The sequence below is a fragment of the Hippoglossus stenolepis genome, chromosome 3, assembly GCF_022539355.2.
Source record: "Hippoglossus stenolepis isolate QCI-W04-F060 chromosome 3, HSTE1.2, whole genome shotgun sequence".
Classification (NCBI taxonomy): domain Eukaryota; kingdom Metazoa; phylum Chordata; class Actinopteri; order Pleuronectiformes; family Pleuronectidae; genus Hippoglossus; species Hippoglossus stenolepis.
The window spans coordinates 19,998,529-20,020,818 of NC_061485.1; the positions used below are offsets into that span (position 1 = coordinate 19,998,529).

General features: G+C 40.1%; 1 protein-coding gene across 4 annotated transcripts in view; it reads left to right on the forward strand.

Moving 5' to 3' along the window:
• LOC118104682 (MICOS complex subunit mic25a) overlaps window positions 1-22,290 on the forward strand; it is a 58,797-nt gene that overhangs the window by 29,829 nt on the left and 6,678 nt on the right. For 3 of the 4 annotated variants that reach the window (XM_035151726.1, XM_035151730.1, XM_035151727.1), the window contains 3 exons: window positions 2,873-2,943; window positions 15,840-15,975; window positions 19,400-19,471. In XM_035151726.1, the coding sequence (XP_035007617.1) occupies window positions 2,873-2,943; window positions 15,840-15,975; window positions 19,400-19,456 (264 nt within the window). In that variant the 3' untranslated portion in view covers window positions 19,457-19,471. Of the gene's footprint in view, window positions 1-2,872; window positions 2,944-15,839; window positions 15,976-19,399; window positions 19,472-22,290 lie in introns of those variants that run through there. The other variant, XM_035151729.2, reaches the window with a different exon arrangement.

The following is a 22,290-nucleotide window of genomic DNA, read 5'->3' on the forward strand; positions in this document are numbered from 1 at the left end:
GATCATGGGTTATATCCACCGTTCAGTTTGTGTTTCAGTTCAGTGAGTGGGACATTACAGTCTGAGCTCCGGTCAACAGATTGCTAGGCTTGGTTTTCTCTCTACTTGAGAACCATTTAGTCTGTCAGACATGGAGCCCAACAGATTTAATCACCACATGTGCCTGTAGAGAGCGCTGTCGCTCAGTAAAAGTTATATAGTGTTGCTTTAAATTACATTAACTCCGCTGCAGAGATCATGTAAGATCATGTTTACAGCACCCCGACGCCGACCTTATCACCACAAACTCTCTAGACATCTTCGTCAGTGTCTTTTGTATGACACCACTTTTACACCAGGAGATATTTGATTTCTTTTGGGGGGGTTTTCATAGTAGTATAGTAGAGTATCTGCAGAGCTCAGCGCATGTCTGAAAGCAGCTTAAATGTTTTCCTTTGTTTATCCTCATCCAAGTGGGAGACATTATATCAAATACTGCCTGACCCCTCAAAACCTTCAGGATAGAGCCTTATCCTGTAGGATACACCAATTGTCAGACAGAGACTCACTTTACCTTTAAACCACCTCCTTGCTGCTATCCTTGCTGGTGCCATACTCTCCATGTCCTGCATAATCTAAGGCCCCCATGGGCTTATACCCCTGTGGAGCCTGTTTTATCTTGGCTCGAGTACTGGATGTCCCACAAGGCAACCACAGACTTTCAAGTTTCAGCTCAGCTTTCTTCTGAAGAGTGTACCCACTGAGCCCTTGACCTGGGGCTAAAGGATAAGTCGCTAACATGTGGCTAACTTCTTACTACATATTCTCAGAGAGCCAGGCAAAGCATGAGGTAACTCTCCATGAATGGGCATGTCCATAAATCCTGGACTTGGTTTTTCACACTTTGAAATTAAAGTATTAATTGGTAATGTTTTAACACTTGGCAGATTCATAACACATTTTAGCAGCAGTTCAGAGGTCTAGAAATCATTTTTATTCAAAGGGTTCATGTTACTGGAATGGAGTAAATTTGACATTCAGGATTTGGAGCTACATACATTACCCCCATGTCAAGGTTTGGTATTTAAGCCTAGTCCACACATTGGGGATAGGGAGATTTAGTGGGAACAGGAGTCTAATCCTGAACCGGCAGGGATAAAGTCTAACCCAAGGATGTTTGGCATTTGGACTTTGTGAATTACTGTGAAAGTCAAAAGCAGAAGATATAAGACGGGGTAAATAGTAGATGGACACATAATTGATTTCTCTTTCAATGCACATTGTCTATAGCTCATTTCCAGATTTCTCACAATAAATAGACGTGTGAGTTACTCTCATCTTTACTTTGTTGGAAGAATTAAAGGAGACATATTATGTTCATGTTCATATTCATATTTATATTTTAATTTGGGTTATAACTTGAAAAGGTTTACTTGCACAGACAACGCATCACTTTTCTCATAATGTCCCTTGCTGCAGCTTTTCGGCCTGTATTTATAACACTTGGTTGTATCTACTCTCTCTTTAAAGCCCAGACTGCTCTGATTGGCCAGCTAGCCCACTCAGTTGTGATTGGTCAACTGCTTCCATTGCACATAGGGAATGTTTGCCTCCGCTCGCTAGACCAGCTATTAGGCATGCATTATGCAAATGTGGCGCATCGTGATGTCACATAACATAGGAATAATGACCCCAAAAATGATCAAAGTGTAGGTGAGATAAACACAGACATACACAGAAATTACAACTCTTAAATTGGTTTATTTATTTTATCAGGTGCAGCAGTTTTAGTGATGACAGAAACTGGCATTGACTTTGCATATAATAGATAATAAAGTTTTACTATTTTTTCTTTTCAGAAAATGAAATGATAGAGGGACTGATTATTGTTGTAGAGAATACTAGAAAAGTGGTATTAAGGAAAAAGATGTCTCTGAAATGATTTGAGTCCTCTCCAGCACCAGACATTTAAGATCGGGAAATGTATGTCTTTGGATCAACGATAAGTCAAGAGAAATGAAAATGACTAGGAGGCACTGAAGAAGTAGGGATTGTGGAGGAGGTTTGTGTTTGATCCCATTTCATCCCATGCTCAGTCACTTCAGTTACCTGCCTTTCCTATCACCCCATCTATTGGGAATACAGGGAAAAATTAAGCAAGAGCATGTGCATGGCAGTTACCGGTTTGAAATGTGGATCAATGCTCAGAGAATGTGCATGAAAGGGCAATAATAGAGATTTGCTTGTGTTTCGGTCATTGTGGTCATTGACACAAAACCTGTACGATGATCATTCCTCTTACAGAGCTGATGATTTTAATCACATTCTTTGCACTATGGCTCAAAATACTGCACAACATGTTTCCTCTTGACTTCCTCATCGTCAGTGCATCACCTTCTGAGCAGCTCCGACCATGATGCAATGTAGTTAACATTGTGACCACTGATTACTCCAGTGGAGGTGTGCTGTATGTGACCTTGCCCTCTAGGTATGAGCTCCATCTGAGCAGTAATTGGTGTTTAAATGCCACTGTGCACCGCATTAAAAAAATATTATGGAGTACCAGCAGTCCATCAGCATTTAGATTTGTAAGCAGCGCTGTAAAATGTAAAGGTCGCTAATTTAACAAATGTGACATTTAACATGATGATTTTTACATTTTGCTTATCAGTGCTGACTTATTAGAGCTTGAATTGAAGCTCAAAGGTAATTTTGGTGAGATTATGTGATCTAAAAATGTAATAATACCTGGGTACAAGCTCTCATATCATAAAAGCAGCATACATCTGAGCAGCCTATTTTATATTCAAAATATAAAGTGAAGTGGAACTTATGCAGAGCTGTAAAATACCCCTGAATTGATTCTCAACTTTTTTGTCGTCTTTGCCTGCAGAACTTTGACATCTACAAGGAGTCGGCTGAACAGTACAACCAGGCAGCTACCAAAGCTGAGGCTCACATCAGGTAAGTACTGTGAATGAGCTTCACAAACATATTTTCCTAGGAAGGACTCTGCAAAGTCATCACACCGTCAATCCCTTTCTGCCTCAGTACTGCTATATATTTATGAGACTATCATAGGCAAAATAAGTTTTGTGAATGCACCTGTAAATTAGTTGAAGCAAAGACTCTTTGAATAACACAAAGAAACCAGCTCTGACTGGGAGGATGTCCAGAGAACAGGGAGATGTGGACAGGGATCAGTGTGAAGGCTGTTTGCTTTGATGTGAACTCTGCACCTCCTACACTCTCTCTTTCACCGTGTTAGTGGACCAGTGGATCGTCAAAACGTCAATAAAATGTTTACTGTGCTCGGCAGGGAGACCAAATTCAGCATAACATCAGTATCGTACTATGTGCATGTTCACAATCATAAGAATCCCCCAACTTTTCATGAACATTCAATACACCCCCCTCTCAAAATGAATCATAACAATAGAGCCTCCATCACACCATCATCAACCCCCCAACCAGACTAACTAACTATTATTAATTGTGTACAAAGGGCAGTATTGACCTACTTCAAAATGTTAAACTTTTTTCATGAAGTCGTGTAGACTTACTAAAGTCAACAGATCTGACTCACTGCTTATTTTTTCAGTTTCCTTGTTCTTTCTGTTTGAGTCCAATACCTTTCCTTTTTTTTATCTGTAAATTACAAATAGCAATAAAAAAATTCAGATTGCAAAATACATGACAGTGCTCAAAGACAGCTTGAGTTGTTATATATTAAAATTATAAAATTATGATTTTGACATTAACATCCTAACCTTTCCTTTTTTTAAATAAGGACACACCTCTATATTATATTACTTTTTAATGGCACAATTAATTTACTCTTCAATTGAATGAACCAATGTATATTCATTAAATCCCAAGATCAATATTTCATTTCAATATGCCTTTTGCAGTCTATGGCCTTTTTCTGTGGATGTATGAAGCTTTATCTAATTAGTCTTGCGAGGTCAGTCGACTCCCACATGGGATCTGACTACCTGAAAGAAAAAAGAGAAAAGGCAATGCCAAGGCTAAAGGCACGTGATTGGTTGCTTTTCGGATTCAAACGCTATGAAGACAGTCAAAAGCAAACCCAAATGTAAGATGCAAAAGGAAGGAGGAAACACCAAAAATCTTTGAAACCGTGTAACAATACACCATCTAGATATGCAATCTGAAAAAACATCCAGTCCTAAACAATATCACAGGAGAAGGATTTGTGTGGAAGTTACCATCCAATTCCCCACCTGCGCAAAAAATATCTGAGGCTGTCACAACTTTTAAATGCAATATGTGTACCCACACAGCTTTGTTCAAAATAATGGCTTCTGAACGCTCATGGCTACATAAGACCCATGTACGTTTTAGCGACACAAGAACATTTAAGTGGAGTGGCATTCCCAAACCTTGCCACAGACACTTGGAAAAATTCTCTTCACAATACACACTGTATTTATTAGTGTCCATCCCAATCACTGTATTGGAAACAAAACGAAAACAATCAAAGCTTTGTTTGACAATCAGAGTGTACGACTCCCACTGGTATTAGTGCTGCTGACAGTGGGACAGTGTGAGCACATGAAACATAACTTCACTAAATTCAAGTGTCTGGTATAAGTGAGTCGAGTGTCAGATATGTCAAAGGACACTGATAAATCCCATACATTGAGTTTGCCAAATCACCCTTCAAATGTGTCTCAGAATGTATTGTTATTGTCAGTGGTGATACTCAACCCCAGTTCAGACGTCACCTCCTGTCAAAAAGCATGTTAGTTTCATTCAACATTGACTTAGTACCACACAGGCAAAGCCAGAGTGTGTGTGCTTTGTCAATTTGCGCTCCTACAACACCTATTCTCACCCTTTTTGCAAGGAGAGAAAGCCGTGCATGCTCCCTGAATCCAATTTAATCAGAAAGCCATTCATTTTCCCTTTTCCCACGTACATGGCATTGAGTATCGCAAAACTGATGAAAGATGGCTAATTAATTCAGATCTTTTTTTCAGATGTTATTCTCGCATGCTCATTTCTCACCTTTTGCTTTTTCATCAACACAAAGCCTTTGCTTTTCTACCCTCTCTCTTATGTTTCACTGTACGCCATTATGATGGGATCTCCAGTTAAAATCACGATGTATGAGCCATCTTTTCTGTGCTGAATTTCATTTAAAAATTTGACACATTAAATCCACGTAGAGCAACACAAACACTGGTATAAAATTAGGAATCTCTCTGCAGAAAAGTATTAAAAATGAATAGTAACCATGATTTATACATTTTAATTGATATTTAAGAACAATATCTGAGATAATTTTTTCCTCCATTCACTTATAAATTAGATAAGAGTAGAGTGATTTAGGGGTGACAGAATTCCCAACAACCTTTTTACATCATCACAAAAACGTGTACATAGCAAAGGGGGGGAAAGATACAAACTCATGAACAGTGTGAGTTACTGGCATCATTAGCAAGTTCAGGTTCTACCATGTAGAGGCAACCTTCAAATCTGCCTGCACATTTACACAGCTCTCAGAAGTACATGTTCAGGGCTTCAACAGAAAAGCTGCTAATTCAATTTGCACAGGGTGACATCATGGGTTGCTGAAATGCATTGTGGTTCCGTTGCTTCGCAAGATCTCAACTTTTCAAGCTGCAGCTCAGGCAGCAGCCAATCAAATCTTGTTAAAACAAATAGTCAAGTGCAGGTGCTAGCCAAATCAAATAATGTTAACGCAAGTACATCAAATGTCAGAGTGAGACAGGAGAGAGGAGGCAAAGGCAGCAGGGGAACCTAGTGCGTGTTCATCTGGTTGGGGATTATATTTTCCATTTACTTCCCTTTTAGCATTGCCTGACATTTTGCATGGCACATCAGAAGGAACGCTGCCTATGTTGCGTGTCCCAAGCAGGAAAGTGTGATTGGTTGTTGTTAAAATGATATTGCCAGGATCAGGCACGTCCGTCATCCACCATCAATGCATCCATATGTGTGAGTTCTACATTACTGCATGGTATCTTCCTCTCTAAAGTACAAGCTATGTAAAACCTAGAAGTACATATAGTATGAATGCCATTATTATGATGCAGTCAGTCCAGTGCATTCCGAGAACAGCAAGAGGAAAAACTAGACACGCGGTCTTTCTGCTTGGCACTAATGGACAGCGACCTCATCCAAGACACTGCCACCCTCATGCACCTGCACCACTGAGTTCAACAGCATTTAATTCAAGTCCAACATTTTGTGCAGATGATAACATTATCAATGATTTGCTGTTGTCCACCGCTGGAAGAGGTTAGAAGATCAATTCTGTTCAAGTTTGCCAAATGAGTAGCATTTTCTTGTGTTGCTCATTATTCTTTAAACACACACAAAGTCATGCACACAAACTTCTACTCCCGTTTAATGGTCTATCTCTGCCACACACACAGGCACACTTTGTATTCAGGCAGCCATGTGCTCATCATGTTCTGTCAGCATTTGGGCAGTGTTTCATTGTGCTGTGTTCATGCTGTCATTTCACACTACACTGACCACCCAGTAATTATTCTATTTACCCACTGCTGAAGGAGGGGAAGCTGTGTGTGTGCGTGTGTGTGTGTGTGTGTGTGTGTGTGTGTGTGTGTGTGTGTGTGTGTGTGTGTGTGTGTGTGTGTGTGTGTGTGTGTGTGTGTGTGTGTGTGTGTGTGTGTGTGTGTGTGTGTGTGTGTGTGTGTGCTACTGTATGTGTTAGTATCTATCTATGTCTCCAGTTGTCCCTCTCTTATTGTATTATTCCATATTCGACAAGATATATTAACGTCTAAATACTAGTTTATGAATGATGATTATATAGTAAGTTGTTATATTGTGAAAACTCTGTGAACACCCTCCCAAGATAGGTCACATGCATGCAGGTTGGATGACACTACAATTTAAGTGGCCAAAACTCCAGATGTAAATGTTAGTCACTGATGACTGTTTTTTATCAGTTTTATAGTTTAACATTACTTTCTTCCCAACTTTCTGCTGCGGAGATCACGTGAACATGTTTACAGCACCCCCGACACCATCGTCAGCTCTTATCACGACAAACTCTCTTGACATCTTTGTCTGTGTCTTCTGTGTGTCACCTCTTTTTCACCTGGGCATGCTCATTTTCTTTTTGTTTCTTCCATTTTTGCTTCTGTCGCGTGTTAGAAGCATCATCCCCCCCTCCACTTGCTTGCGGTGAATCCAGCGTAGGATCCCCTGATGTGGTCACACATTGAATTCTCCGGGCTCTCTAAGGACTTTATACTAGAGGGACAGGTGTCGAAAGTCCGCAGAAAATCAGGAGTCTCTCACTCTGACGTTTGCGTTCACATATGCACCTTGTCCAGAGAAAATACGGAGGATCTGTAGAGTTCAGTGTATGTCTGAAAGCAGCTTGAGAGTCATTGATGACTCCACCCACTTAATATTACTATGAAACAGGCTAAATATTATAGCTCTTTAGAGTCAGTTGCAGTTAATTAGCCTTGCAAACATAACTTTAAATCATTCATTTAGCTATGTAAACCTAATTTTAGAACCGTATAGGGAAAACCATTAGTCCTTTCCTGTTGTTTATTGAAAGTTACGGAACTGGCACTTGGCTGCTGTTACCTGTTCCAGGACCAGCCCCTGCATAGTTAGAGTGTGAAAAGCTGACTCATACCCCAGAGGAGCATATGTTGTTGATAACAAGACAACAACATGGAAGGTCCCTGGGATATTTCTGTTCTTTTCACACACTGGACAGGTCACAATCTCCAAAATATTTTCCTCAAATGGAGACAGTGAGTGGTAAAACGTTGTCTAGTGCCATTTGCTACTTAGCTTGCCCAGCTACATGTGGCATTTTAGAGCAGTTCATCCATTAGTCCTGCCTTGGGGTATGGGACTACTCAAATTCCCCCAAATAAAATACCTCACTTAAGAGACCCACAACATTGCAGCTGAGCTTACTTTAAGATCAAAAAATCCATTAATCCTCTTAAAAAACCTTGCTACCCTCAAAGTGTTAGCAAAGACACAAAATCAGTGAACCTCAGGTGGATGTCTATGTGAAGATTCACCTTGAAGTAACTGCTGACAGTTTGTGGTTAAAAGCCTACTTTCATGTGGGTTTGTTATATCTGCTCTATTCTTGTGTGCATGGGGGTAGCGTGTCCAATTAGTGAAACAGACAGGTAGCTTACTGTGGGGATCTTTGTGCCCCCCAAAGAAGCAGACTGCAAGTCATTACCAGAGACAGGGCCTGTCTGCACTGTGGTCCAACAAAGATTTCCCATTAAGACAGACCGCTACAGTCACTTGCACATGCTGCCTCTTAAAACTACAGTATATCAAGAAACACACACACTCCAGCAAAAGATAACAATCACAGGCAGGTCAGACTTACTGGTCTGTGCAGTGGGACAGACAGGTGAAGAACTAGACAAGTGTCTCCTAACAGGACAACAATGGTGTGTAATGTGCACTCGGCACACTCGCATTCTCAATCAAGTCCAGACATGATTGTTCTGTGACACAGTGCTTAAACCTAATATCCTGGGAGCACTAAATGACCACACCAGTGCCCATGTTGTTCAGGTTACTAAACAGGACGTCATCACATTAAAGAAATCATCAAAACCTTTTCACCTCTGTGACATAGATCATTTTGGTCTTTTACGGCAGATGCTTACATTTGAATGCACGCCTTTGTTGCATCAAGAAGTACTCAAAATCTTCAAATGGTTCAAAATACTGTGTATATTTAAATTCAGCTTTAAAGAAAGTGTGAACAAATTATACCAAATTCTAGCTTCATTTATTTGCTCTCTATCCATGTCAGATCAGACTTTAAGGTGTTTTTAATGGCATACAAGAAATTCAAAATAGACTTGTCCTCTCATACCTGATCTCCTTAAACCTTATATTCAATCCTGTGCTCTGTGTTCTCAGACTACAGGGCTCACGTCTGTCCCCATCAGACACATCTGATGGCTGCAGGGCCTTCTTCTATCAGGTCTCCTTCCACTGGAATAATCCCCCTACTCACATCAGACTGTGTGACTGTTGAGGCTTTCAAATCCAAACTTAAAACTCATCTGTTTCTTTCATCCTTAACTTTCAGTCAATGCCTTCTAGTTTCATCATTATTTCAGATTTGTACCTGTTGTCATTCCACCACTGGCAGTATGGTCTCAGTTTCAATTAGTTAGTTATAACCAGTATATACAGTAGAAGAAATAAAAGTAAACTTTCTGAAAAATCACTTACTCTGTATTCTGTTCTGTTTTTGTTGTTGTTCTACTTCTACTCTTTCTTTTTCTTTTTCCTCTTTGCCATTTGAGTACAGTTTAGTCGTCCTCCATATGTCAAGCCTTGTGATAAATTCTATTATGATTTGACTCTGTATAAATAAAATTGACTCGACTTGGCTTCATCAAGCCTTTATTTTGTTGATTCGTATACAATCAGATTTAGTGTATTTGCCATTACAGTAAAACGGATGCAGGGATGCAGTGATTTTGGACTTTTTTTCTCCTCCAATACTGATACATCAACTCAGGGGAATCTGCCAATACACATTCCCTAATCCTATTCCAGCGCTCTCCTCTCTCTCTCTCTCTCTCTCTCTCTCTCTCCCTCTCTCTCTCTCTATTCCACAGATTTAAATTGTGCACACTACGCTGTGTGGAAGTCATTGGGCTCATTTTATGTATCTGGACAGTAACTGAATGAATGATAGTGGAAACACTTAAATTTAGAATAACATTGACAAAGTTACTGTGTTTAATTGTGGAACGGACATGGATCAGTATCTGCCCTGATATTGATCCATGTTTTGATGTGTGATTCTCAAATTGATCAGAGGAGGCAACCTATCAGCTCTAATTGGGGTATTCCACTTATTAGAGGAGACAAATGTGTTTTTGTCTGGATAGTGTATGTGAACTTACAAAGGCTCGGAGGATAAAAGGACCTCAAACACAGCCCACCTGATGCACTGTATGAATTCAGCTAAGCTGTGTAACATGCTGCAGGCTGTGTGTTATACAATCTGCTCCTGGAAAATTAGAGATAAATGTAGTAACAGTAGATTTTAGTCCGCGGAAATATGGCCCTTATATAACCCTAACTCTAAAATAATGTGATCACTATTCATTACACTGTGTTTAAAGTTTGAAAGCCACACTTCACAACATCCACAAGAAAAGTTAAGTTGTCGAAAGAAAAGAACCTTAACAAATGAAATTACAGACAAAACTGGAATTGAAATTGATGATGATAAAAACACGAGCAACGGAATGCGATAGCAGCGAAACGCTCCGAGGGGCATGTTTCACCCCACGGCTCGAATGAGTTGTCCAACCGCTTGCCTGATTGAAAAGTTATCAGCGATGAGATGTCGCACGCAACCACATGTGCACATGTGCGCCTTATCTTGTTCACGCACGTCACCTGATTTAATGAAACACTCTCCTTATCCCCTCCCATCTCTCGCTGTATTCCCCACAAAGTGAATTTGGTGGGGATCAAATCTGCCAGGAGAACAGAGTGTGAATTGTTCTCCTACGCCGCTATCTCCCCTCAGCACTTCAGCTGTCAGCGTATGAAGATACGGTTGGATTTCTGTCTGTCTTCAGCCCACAGCTTGTTGTTCTTTTTGATTGCTATTCCCATTGGAGACAGACTTTTGTAAGTGTTTCCTGGAGTTGAGATAAATTGGAGGGTTTTGGGTGCTTTCTTATTGTGACTTGAGCTTAGGATCTAAGTGTGCTCCGCTACTTAGCAAAGGTGGGACAAGTGATTGTTATGACTACCAGAATAATCACAGCCACTGAGTTCTGTCAGTCCTTCACAGGCTTTAGGAACTAAATCGGTAGTTCTGGTTTTATGACTCTGAAAGTTAAGATTTCTGTCAGCTGAAATATAATGTTGTGGATATCATCCTTATGGTAGTATCACTAAAGCTTTACAAAGCCTCTAACAATACAGATGCTCTGTCATTCCTTTTGATCTCACCCCAGCCATGACATCTTTGATCCTTTCTTCTCTTCCCCTCTACTCAGTGTAATATTAAAAACCCAAAGTACAAGGCCGTGGCTGCTGCTTTAAAGTCATTGATAACCATTCCAACACACACACACACACATGCACGTACGTGCACAGAATACAAATAACGCCAATTTAGAAGAAGAATTATAATATGTGACGCCTGTACGATCTCTCTTTTTTCTTCTTATTGCTTTATTCCCCAATGTCATGCTTTGCAGTCATGCAAGCTTGAGCTCTCTTCATAAAAAACAATGCCAAGGTGAGACAAAACAAATGAGAAACTTTACCAATCTGAGCCTAATCTACCCCCTCCCAACTCTGCTTGTCACAGAATGAAAGCAGTCGGAGGGTTGTATTCCTTCTTCTCCCTGCGAAATTTAGTTATCAAACTATCAGGGGGGGCTAATGTTTTTCTAATAAGAGCTCACCTTTAATTTCAGTCAAACGAAGCATTTGGTGCAGATTAGCAGAGGCAATTTTCTGCTTCAGATTCCATTATTAAAACTCTCCTGCTATCAGAAAGTTTCTCTTGTTGAATAGAGAAAAGAATTAGTTTTTTTTTTACTTGAGCTTAGATTAATACCTTGGGGCTATTGTTGCTGTTATCTCCTTCTTTTTGGGAGTAATTCAGAATGCTGACTAGCTTTCAAAGCGCTAAGTCAAACATCAACCAGACAAATGATTTTAATTAGGGATGGGCATTTCAAGCAAAAATACACAAACAAGTTATGATTTACTAGCTTTACGATGCACCTCATGGTTTATTTTTTTCTGAAGGACACGGAACTCTTTGATTGCTGTCGTGGTCTTTGGCTTTACTTGTTTGTCCTATTTGTACAATAGTATCTATGTCACAGCACCGTGTTTTACTAATGCTTGGCAGTAACATGTTCTTCTGCTTTTTTGTTATTTGATGTCAGTTGGCAAACAGCTTTTAGGCACATCACATCACCACCAAATTCTTGTGGTAGGAATGTGGCACCTCTAAAAACAATAGAGAGTTTTCCAAGACAGTTATGATAGTAGAACTAACTATTTCCTAAAGTAATGATTGAAAATTCCCCAAATCTTTATCTTTCCCCAATTAAAAATTGTATGGGATCTTTTCATGTCCCATGAAAACATAACTAATGACTAACACAAGAAAACCATTTTGAGTTTTCACTGTATATAAATTCTTTCTTTCCTAACCTTGTCATGTCCTTTTTCATTTGAATGAGAGCAGTTCAGCCCCAAATCATCCTGTGTGACAATTATTTTATTTTAATAATAACTACAGGCAACCCCTCAGAAGAATGTAAGCAACTTATTTGAATATGATTGAAACTACATCATCTAATGTATAATGTCGTGTAGAGACTTTGTCCCAGCTGAATGACTGTTAGTAAAACATGGCCCTACGAGAACTAATGTGTAGCTGCCATCCTTAGCACAAAGTAATGTGGCACCACATGATGTGGCACAGGTACAATGCAGATAGTGATGGTTGCTATGGGTTACTGTTTGCCGATGCAAGCTGTGAGGGTTATTGTCATTTAATACGTCACTGTCATGTTTCTCTCCCTCTCTCTCTCTTTCTCTCTCTCCTTCTCTCTCTCTCTCTCTCTCTCTGCGGTTAACTCCTCTCTTCATGAATGTTCTCTCCATCAGTGATTTCTTTAATCCCTACCCTCCACTGCACGCACAAGCACACACACATAGGCACGCACACTCAGGGCAGAGGAATTTCTGTTATAGTGTTTCTTATGTACAGTTTATCTTAATGTGCACACATAATTGCTTGGAGGGATGGCATGAGGGCAGCTCTCACTCTGTCACTCTGTCTCTCTGCGTGTGCGCATGATTGCGTATGTGACTCTCAGGTGGTCAGCATCCCAAAATAAAAAGGCATGTCCCATCATGTCAAGTGAAATCATGCGTCACCTTATAAAATTGAACACTAATTCTCTCTTTTCTACTCTCTGTCTGGGTCTCTTTTTACAGTTCAGTCTTGAATAGCACCTTTAATATTACTGTTGGATGATGAAGTTGTGTCTCGAATAAAATCGACACGTCACCCATCCGCTCTCTATGAAGTTTCACCAAGACAAATGTAAAAAATAAAAATCAAGATAATAAATATCTACAAGATATCTAGTGTTACAGACGGAGCAGACAGAGGTACAGAGGATCCCTATTCTATTTTAATCTTGTTGATGTTTAAAGTTCATAAAGTAATTTCTCTTCCTATGGATGGATAAAGTGTTACCTTTTCTTGAAAAAGCTTTGGATCTTTCATTCACATCACATGGTCATCATCAGATGGAGTTTTCTATTCTGACACAAACATTTTTTAGCCATGTTGGCTCAAATTTGATTTAAACTAAATTCATGAGCTTAGGAACAGCTGTTGAAAAAACAATATCAGTTTCTTGAATTAGAATTGCTTTAAGTGCTCTGGAAAAAGTAAAATTTGAGGGGTACTACTTCTCATCAGTGAGTCCTCCTCAAACTACAATATACTGTCACTTTTTCTTGTTTGTGTGCAGAACTTTTTATACATATGATGCAGAGTGAAGTTAGAAAGCTTTCTGTTTGTCCTACCTGGTTTATCTTAAATGAAGATTTTACATCCAATGTTTTTGCATAAAATGAAACTGAAATGAAACTTTGCTGTATTACTGTTCACATATGTGATTTAATTTAACATTTTAAGTTTGAATGATTTACTGAACTGGTGTAATTTCTTTCAGTATGGCATGCTGGCTATTTCAGAGGCCTGTTAAGCAACTGACACAATCTTTAGCGTTAACAAAATAAAAGCTCTGTTTTTCAGCTCGATATACAGCATTGCAGCAACAAAACAAACACTGTGCTTTGGGTTATTAGACAAATTGCTAAAGAGGAAGTGATTCTATGAATTTGGGACACCTGCTCTTTCATGTTATTAGCAAAGTTTAATTTTGTCACTTTGAGCACTGAATTTCTATTCAGGCCTTAAAGAAAAAATCATAACTGCTACACTGTGATTGCTGAGATGTGTGTCTGATGTTGTGTGTATGTTTGTGCATTTGTATGTGTACATATCCATATCCCAATTCTCCCAGTTACGAGTTCTGTCACAACACCAGGTAAATTACCACAAGCAACAGAGCACTCAAGGATTACCCTCATGTAGGATTAGCATTCACTATGTGTGTGTGTGTGTGTGTGTGTGTGTGTGTGTGTGTGTGTGTGTGTGTGTGTGTGTGTGTGTGTGTGTGTGTGTGTGTGTGTGTGTGTGGAGGTGGGTGGGTGGGTGGGTGGGTGGGTGTGGATGTAATTGTGTGCTTTTGTCTATGCACTTGTACTGTTTGTGTGAGTAAGATAAAAAAGAAAGAAGAAAGTTTGACTTTGACTCTTAAGCTGCTTTGTCTTTGCATAATTCATTACTCTCCACAGGCTGCACCTTGAAGCCTCGGAAACTATCTGAGACGCTGCAACTAAAAAACAAACCACCTCAAACAATCTCGTGTGGTTTTGTTCTTCTCCCGCGCGTCATAAGCTTTAATGACACAAACCAGAAACCGCTCCTACAGTTTTGACTAAGCTGAACTTCAAGGAGTCAGTAATGTTTACTCACCTGTACCTTGTCTCTTGATTCAGGGCAGCCAGCTCTAATCTAGGTTGTCTTTTTATTTGTCTTTTGAAGCCTGATGCTGTTGAAATTTCAATTTGGCCAAGAATCCGTCTAGTAGTTAGCGCCATAGTTTTTTAATTTACTGCCATAAAACAACAAAGACTGCCATTTGGCGTGAATTAAACTGTAAGTTTATATTGATTTAACTCCAGTTGCACATGAGATAACCTTATCTTCACAGTGCTTTATCTAACTTTAAAGCCATTGTTTCATGGCCCTTTACAAACCTGTTTGATGTTAACAGTGCTGATACCTTTACTGTAACAGTCCCTTTAAAGAGGCTGTAACGTCTGATTGCAGATTGGTACTAAAAAGGTGATGGGCAAAACCACTGTAAGTAATCATGGACGACATAACCGCTTCCCAAAAGTGAATCCAAAGCATTTGGATCACCCTCGTTGTGGCGGTAGCTGGCTGCATTACAGGGCATAGACCCTGTCTCCTCCATGTTAGTTGATGGAACATAGACCAAACTAAAGATTCAAAGTACATGACAAATAAATGTTTTCTCATACATGGTTTCAATTGTTATGTTGAAATGCAATTTTTTGAGAAAAGATGGGTTACTTGATGCTATACAAACGGGGTGAAAAGTCATTATTGACAGCTGAGTCTGACTGCCGATTGGTCGAGCATGTGCATTGGAGGGACCTTGTTACCGCGGCTCCAATTTCGTGATCACTACTGACTCTGGCTCCAAATGACATCCTCAGCACAAGATGGCAGTGTTCATATCCAGGATATTTTATCTTAATTTCTGGATAGTGGGAGGAAGTAGATATGCGTCGTCGATCTTTATTTACAGCCAAAACTGTGACAGCAAATTTTCTTTCAGGAAGTTTTCCCATCATGAAGAGGAATTGAAGATAATAGTTATCCCTTGCAGTAAGCTTTAAAGCTGTGCTGACCAGATTTACGCTTTCTGTGGAAGTGGCTCTGTCATGTTCCCATGTTTTATTTATATGTCACTTATAGCTTTTGAACTTTTAATTTCTAATGAGGCCTTAAAGGAAAACTATTACTGATACCTTGCTGTTTAAAATATAAGAAATGCTGAATGAGCAAGACCACGGGATGATTGTAGTGCATAACTAGTGTTTTCAGTTACTAGAGCTGAGTTGTACTCGCACTGACCCTCCTCTCTACCCTCTGCTTCTAGGCCCCGGCAGGTTGCGTCTGTGTGCACTGAACTGCAGGCCAAGGTGTTCCAGTGCTACAGAGAAAGTCCACAGCAGACCCTGCACTGCTCCAGCCTGGCCAAACAATACATGACCTGCGTCCAGCAAGCTAAGAAGGTACATAAGGGCTCTATACTGTACGTGTGTGGGGGAACTGAGAAAATAGGGTTATTTGGGTAAGATGCTTACATGCGAATGCTTGTTTTTGTGCGTGTGTTAATGTGTGAATATTTTTATGCGATACACTTGGCGAAAGAATTTTGTGTATAGCTCCCTTTGCTGCTTGCCTTTTTTAATAGAAGGTAAGTAGTTACATTAGTTATCAGTAATTAGTCAGATCGGGATGGAGCTTGACAGTGACACTGACAGTGGGACAAAAAGGTGAAGAGGCAAATAAACCTCTCATTCCTTACATCAAATCTTTTAACTTGTGGTAATCGCTAACTTCGGCAGTCAAATATGATTCATGGGTCAATGAGTTACGCTTATTGAGCAGATTTATAAGTCAGCAGGCACACACTGTGTTTTGGAACTTTCTGATTGGAAGATTACACTGTTATTAATGTATTAAAATCAGTTTTGGCATTCCCTAGTTTTGTAATGCATTCTGCTTTCTGTTGATGCTTTTCCAAATAGTGCTCAGACCCTGCGCTTATCTACAAAGTGCTTATTTTACCCAATTTCTCCATCAAAAAACAATAATGAATGGAGCAATTTGCACATTATTATCATGACAAAATGCACTGATACGGCTCCAAAGTAGATAAAAGGCACAGAACAACAACTGGTGAATTTGGCAGTTTAAACACTTGAGAAAAGCAAGGCAAAGGCTCACAATAAAAAGCAATCAGTCTTTTTAAACTGGTTCAAAAGATCCATTTGCCAGTGGGATGGTGCACTATGGGGGAAAAAACAGTGTCTATGCTTTTGTAAAGGAGTCAGTTTTTTGTGAGCATTTTGTATGAATTCAGTTTGTCTTTTTTTTGTAAAGAATAGATAGTTGCGCAGAGTGGAGACAAGCTGTTATTTATTCTTTATAAAATGTGAGGCACTTTAATACTGATTCAAGACGGCATATTCATGACAATTAGTAAGAAAGAAAGAAAGTGGTGACAACCGACTTAGTTCCGTCTGATGGTAGAAGTTGAATTTGACTGATGTTGAAAAATTTGGTCCAGTCTCTTTCACACTGTGTTGTGATTGCTGCTCTATGGTTGAATTTAGAGGGAGAATAACTATCTCAGGATGGAAAAGAGGAGCCGTACACATCGATGACGCTGACCAAGATGTCAATTTGGAAAAACAACGAGATGAGAGCTTTTGGTGATGAGGGCAGATGCCGGTGTCACTGTGCTGCAAACAAAAAACATTTCATTTCATTTGCACAAGTTATAAGTCATGTCCTGCCTCCTGCCTGCTCTATGCGAACACCACACCGCACATGAATATTCCTGAAAATGTTCCTGTTGTGAATGCATCTGACCTGAAGAACCTCCTGCTGTGTTCTTCATATTCTAAAGACAAAATCCAGAAAAAGAAATTCTAGACCCAACTTCTTGACATTTTCTAGAGTTCATGTCTGACAATGGCTGCTCTGCACACCAAACTGTTAAATATCTCTGAGCTATATTCAAATCTTTGACGTACTTTTTTCTCCTTAAATTCCTATATTTCTTAAAGTTGTGGCCTTTTTTTAGTTTCAGATGGCTGGAGAAGGAAAATCGTGATCAGAAGCATTTTATCACCTTAATCTTTTTCTATCTAACCTTTCTTTAAAGAGGAGTGACCGGCGGGACTCTTTTGAAGAGGGTGGGATATTCAGGTTGACCTTTAAGACTTCTGAAGAGCTCTGTCCCAGGCTCAGACTTAAAGAGGCACATAAATGTTCCTCGATTTAAGATATAACCGTGTAAATGTGAAAGACCTCATATTTAAATGTCGTATTAAGCTGCCTCCCTGTGTTAGCGCTCCTCTACCTCTTCCTTTCTGACTTATCCTGCCATCTTGTGTTTTATCTGCTCATCCTTTGTTCATGCTGCTGTCACTGTTGATCCACCCCTCCCTACTCTAGTTCCCACTCTACACGGGTCTCTGTTCCTATATTTAAACCACGATCACCAGTGTATTAACCAGTGCATTAGCTCTGATCTGCACTGCTGGCCATGGCGCTCCGTTAGGTCTTGGCTAGGGTGTGCTGACATGTCAGGCGCTACCCGTCGCATGTTCATTCACAATCTGTATCTGCACGATCACACAGCCTGGAGTTCTATGTTGAACTCACACATTCACAGTGAACTTGGAATCTGACTGGAATATTTAGCTGTAGCTTTAGAGCTTAAACCTCTATCCTGCTGGTTCTGTCAGACTTGACCCGTAGTGTCTAGTACCACCAGCAGCACGGATTGCTTAGGGTCATGTGTAGTGCAACATGAGTAGGCAGATGGGGTCACTGAAATTGTTAGGGCATAAATACACAGACAGAGACATACGTACATGTAGAACATATAAAATCATACAGATTAAAAATCTGCTTTTGAAAACTTTTGTCCATGAGCAGTAGAACTTAAGACTTTCTTGATTTTCATTTCCAAAACTGTCTAAAATGTGAATATTCAAATCGCACTTTGGAACGCTACCCAAATGTCTGAGACTGGGTCAGAATGAGAGGCGAGACGAGTAGCGCTGCCACCGGAGGCTCCCAGTCAGCCTTAATGAAAAGAAATGAGTGGGCAGTCCCAGGACCCCTCTGGACACGCAGGCAGCTGTCTGCCCGTCTATAAATGGATCTGACAGAGCCAGCAGCTTGGCGGAGCAGAGCACTTGGACAAGAGTTTAACTAGGAAAAGTTTGAGTATTGCTGCAGGTTGTGAAGGGTCAACAGGGAGCAATATGCTCTACAGATTTAGTCATGAGAGAGAGAGCAGTGGATCGTATGTCATTATGAAATATCATTTTCTGCAGACCCCCGAGGAAATATTTTGTTACGGTTGAGACTGTATAATAATGGAGGTTTTACCTTTCGCCAAACAGGGGTGTTTGTGTGCTTGTTTCCCACGTGGAACGCAGGGCTTTAACATTTATGATTGATCATTCGCCTCACATGAGCTCATCCATGCTCTGTGACAGATGCTGTATGTATTTCTAGAGTCCAATTGATTTTAGGGAGTAAACATTTCCGATACAGATATATTGGCCAGTATATAAGAATGAAAAGAAAAGAACTAAGAAAATTAAGCATTTTTCATGTAAAATGTTTGCATTGTTTATTCTGTGAAATAGAAGTGTTCATATCAGTGCATACCGGCAAATAGGAACGCAGATACAGATGTGTCTGTGTGTTCTATAGATTGGGTGTTAAAATTGGTGCAAAATATAGCAAAGCGCCACTCATTTAGGAAAATAAATATTTGTTTCATTCAGATAATCATTTAATTACAAATAACCAAAAAAGTTAATAATTTAAAAGCATTTTTAGAGTAACATATTTAGTTAATGTTGGATATCTCATTTAGGAATAAAACCTTCTGTTCCATTTCTTTAGTTTGGGCATGGCCTGTGTAAATTTGAAGAGACCACTTTCTTCCACACCGAAGGATAGCAATAATCCACCAACATGTTTCAAGATGCACTTCCCAGCCACACAGAGGTCAGTTTAGCAAAGTGAAGTAACAAGCTAAATAACTGGCTGCTCATGGGCAGATAAACTAGCGAGCGAGCAAGAAAAGAACATACAATGTTTGGATGCAGTCATTTCTCAGCTTTGTGCAACAATAACACAGCTACTCAATAGATGAAAAAGCTTTTAGCCTGGTGAAAAACTCCAGACAGCTTAAAAGCTCTGTTCTTTTGTTATCTGTATGTGCTTGTCAGGATTTTCTAAAGCAGCCTTATTCTTCTCTTTGATTAAAGGGAGAATGCTGTATTTTCCCCCAAAAATTAATCTTTGTCTGAAGTTAATACCTTTTGGTTCACGCTTTTCTTGAACATAAAGTTATCTCTCTCTTTTTTTCTTTCACTATACTTGAAGCTTGACACCTATCAAATCCCATTTGTTTGAAGCTCAACTCTTTTCCTTCGTTTTCTGGTATTTTCTGTTTTCTCCTGTCATGTTCAGCCCATTGTTTCAACATGAGAACACCCATGTACACAGGATACCCATTCAAGCAAAGTTAAAGGAGAAATTACACATCAGCAGGCCCATACTCAGGCCTCTTTCAGACAATATCCTGAAATTATCTGGAGGGGCTGTTTGTGAGAACGCAAAAGCCTGAATCAGTTGCTCCAGATGTTTTCAGGAACTTTTCCTGCCTGTCTTGGTATTCTCATGTGGGAATGCAGCAGGAACATTTCCAGAAAATTCACGGTGAGCGAGTGGGCATGTTGATGATGTTCTCCCAACATGCAACAGATGTAAAACTGGAAGAATCCGAGTATCTCAGGATGGGTCAGGGTCAGGGTTTGGTTTAGGAATGCCATACATGTAGGGTTTGGTGTTATTTGGGTTTTGTCTGATACCAGTGCTAAATCTAACCTATTAAAATGGAACCAGTGCATTAACTATTCACAAATTTACATAACAAATCACATAACCCAACTACAATAATTAAACACTAAATAGCAGTGTTAGCAGTGTCTTATTACAGCAAAATACTCCAGCTCCAAACTCGTCATCAATTGTCTCCTCACCCCCGGGTCAGAGACGCCCACACTGGCTGATGTGTTTAACACAGAGTCACACAAACAGTCAAGCATGGAGCATTCCTCTGCTTTCAAATGTATCCCGTGCGTCGCAGGTGATTTATTAGGTTGGCATGTTCCTCCCTTTACACTGAATTGTTTTCAAATATTTGCTGCACGTCCCAGTGTCAGAATACTTTTGCGTGAAATACAGCCACACTTTAGACCGTTTCGCTGTCAGCATTTTGTTGCTGTGTCAACTCGAGTTTGAGGTAGCCAGTAGCCAATGGTAGGCTCACGTTACCTGCTACCACAGCCATGTAGGCACGCACAGTGATGTTTATGTTGCCTGTAGTAACTATTTCAGTTCAAGCTCAGGTTGTTTCTTCTCCCACAAACTTTGACTTGCTGTAACAACGTTGTGCTTTATGCGGCAGAATTTGTACATCATGTCCTCCCACCTACATGCTCTATTTAGGCTCCACCCCTTGCCTTAAAGTTCGGCAATTGTTCCTGTTGTTCTGAACGCATCTGAACCGGACAATATCCTGCTGTGTTTTCCGGAGTTCAGGTCTGGAAACAGCTTCTGTCTCGCTCTGTCACTTCCTCACAGCTGCCACTGGCTTTCATGGCTTTCCAACAGTTCATTCATGTAAACTCTACCGAATATATCTGTTACTTTCCATCAGCTTTTTTGTGTTTGTCAATCAATCTGCCAATGAAACCACCGCGTTGCCTATCTGTCTTTCTTCAGCCAACATCCCGATCTGAACATCACTGGAGTATCTATCTCACGCTTGAAGTCCCCTCAACTCACTATCTACAGTGGCACAGCTTTCCTTATATGTCACTCAAAAGTTCTTTTATGTACAATGTATCATGGATGCACACACACACACACACACACACACATGCACTCATTTCTCACACATTTTTCTTCCTGCCACCCGTTAAAAAATACTTGCTTCAGAATGTGTCCCCACTATCACTCTCCTGGCCCTCTCCTGTCACCGTCTCTGGTCATGCACTATTGTCATGCATATGGGGCTTTAAGTCTACGTGTGTGTGTGTGTGTTGGATGTGGGGTAAATGTCAGCTCACCAAGGTTTTTATACCCTGTGTGTTTGTGTAAACCTATGAGAGAGTTTGTGAGTCCACCTTATACCACTTGCTCATCAATGCTCCACGGCGCCAACTATTTGCAGAATTCTAATTCTAGCACTTTGCTATCTAATACCATCAGGGGGCAACAGCATCAGTGTGACACTTACCACTGTATCCCACATACTTAACCCACTTGAACCTGATGGTCCTCTGAAGGCAGCGTTTGTGTGAGCGTGTGCTGGCCTCTGAGATGCTTGGTTAAGTGCCACTCTGTTTCTGCCTTGATTACCCAAGCGTACGGAGCATTGCTATAACAACAGGTGCATTTGTTGAGCTATTTTTTTAGAGTAATCAAAATAAGCAGCAGTATTTGCAACAGCCAGAAAATAGACTCTGTGAGGTGGTTGGGTCCGTGGTAGGGGTCTGATAGTGTGCAATGTAAATGTAAAAAAGAAAATCCAAACTACTGCTTTAAAAATGAACACAGATCAAATCCCTGGCTGATGTGGATATTGATAGGTGGACTTCGGAAGTACAAGATTTGCATGTTAATGATCCTGTTTGTCATAAAATAGCCTGAGTCTCCTCACTCCCTCACATCCACATGCTGAACAGTGTAAAAGTCAAACAGCAGTTGTCACTGTCACACTT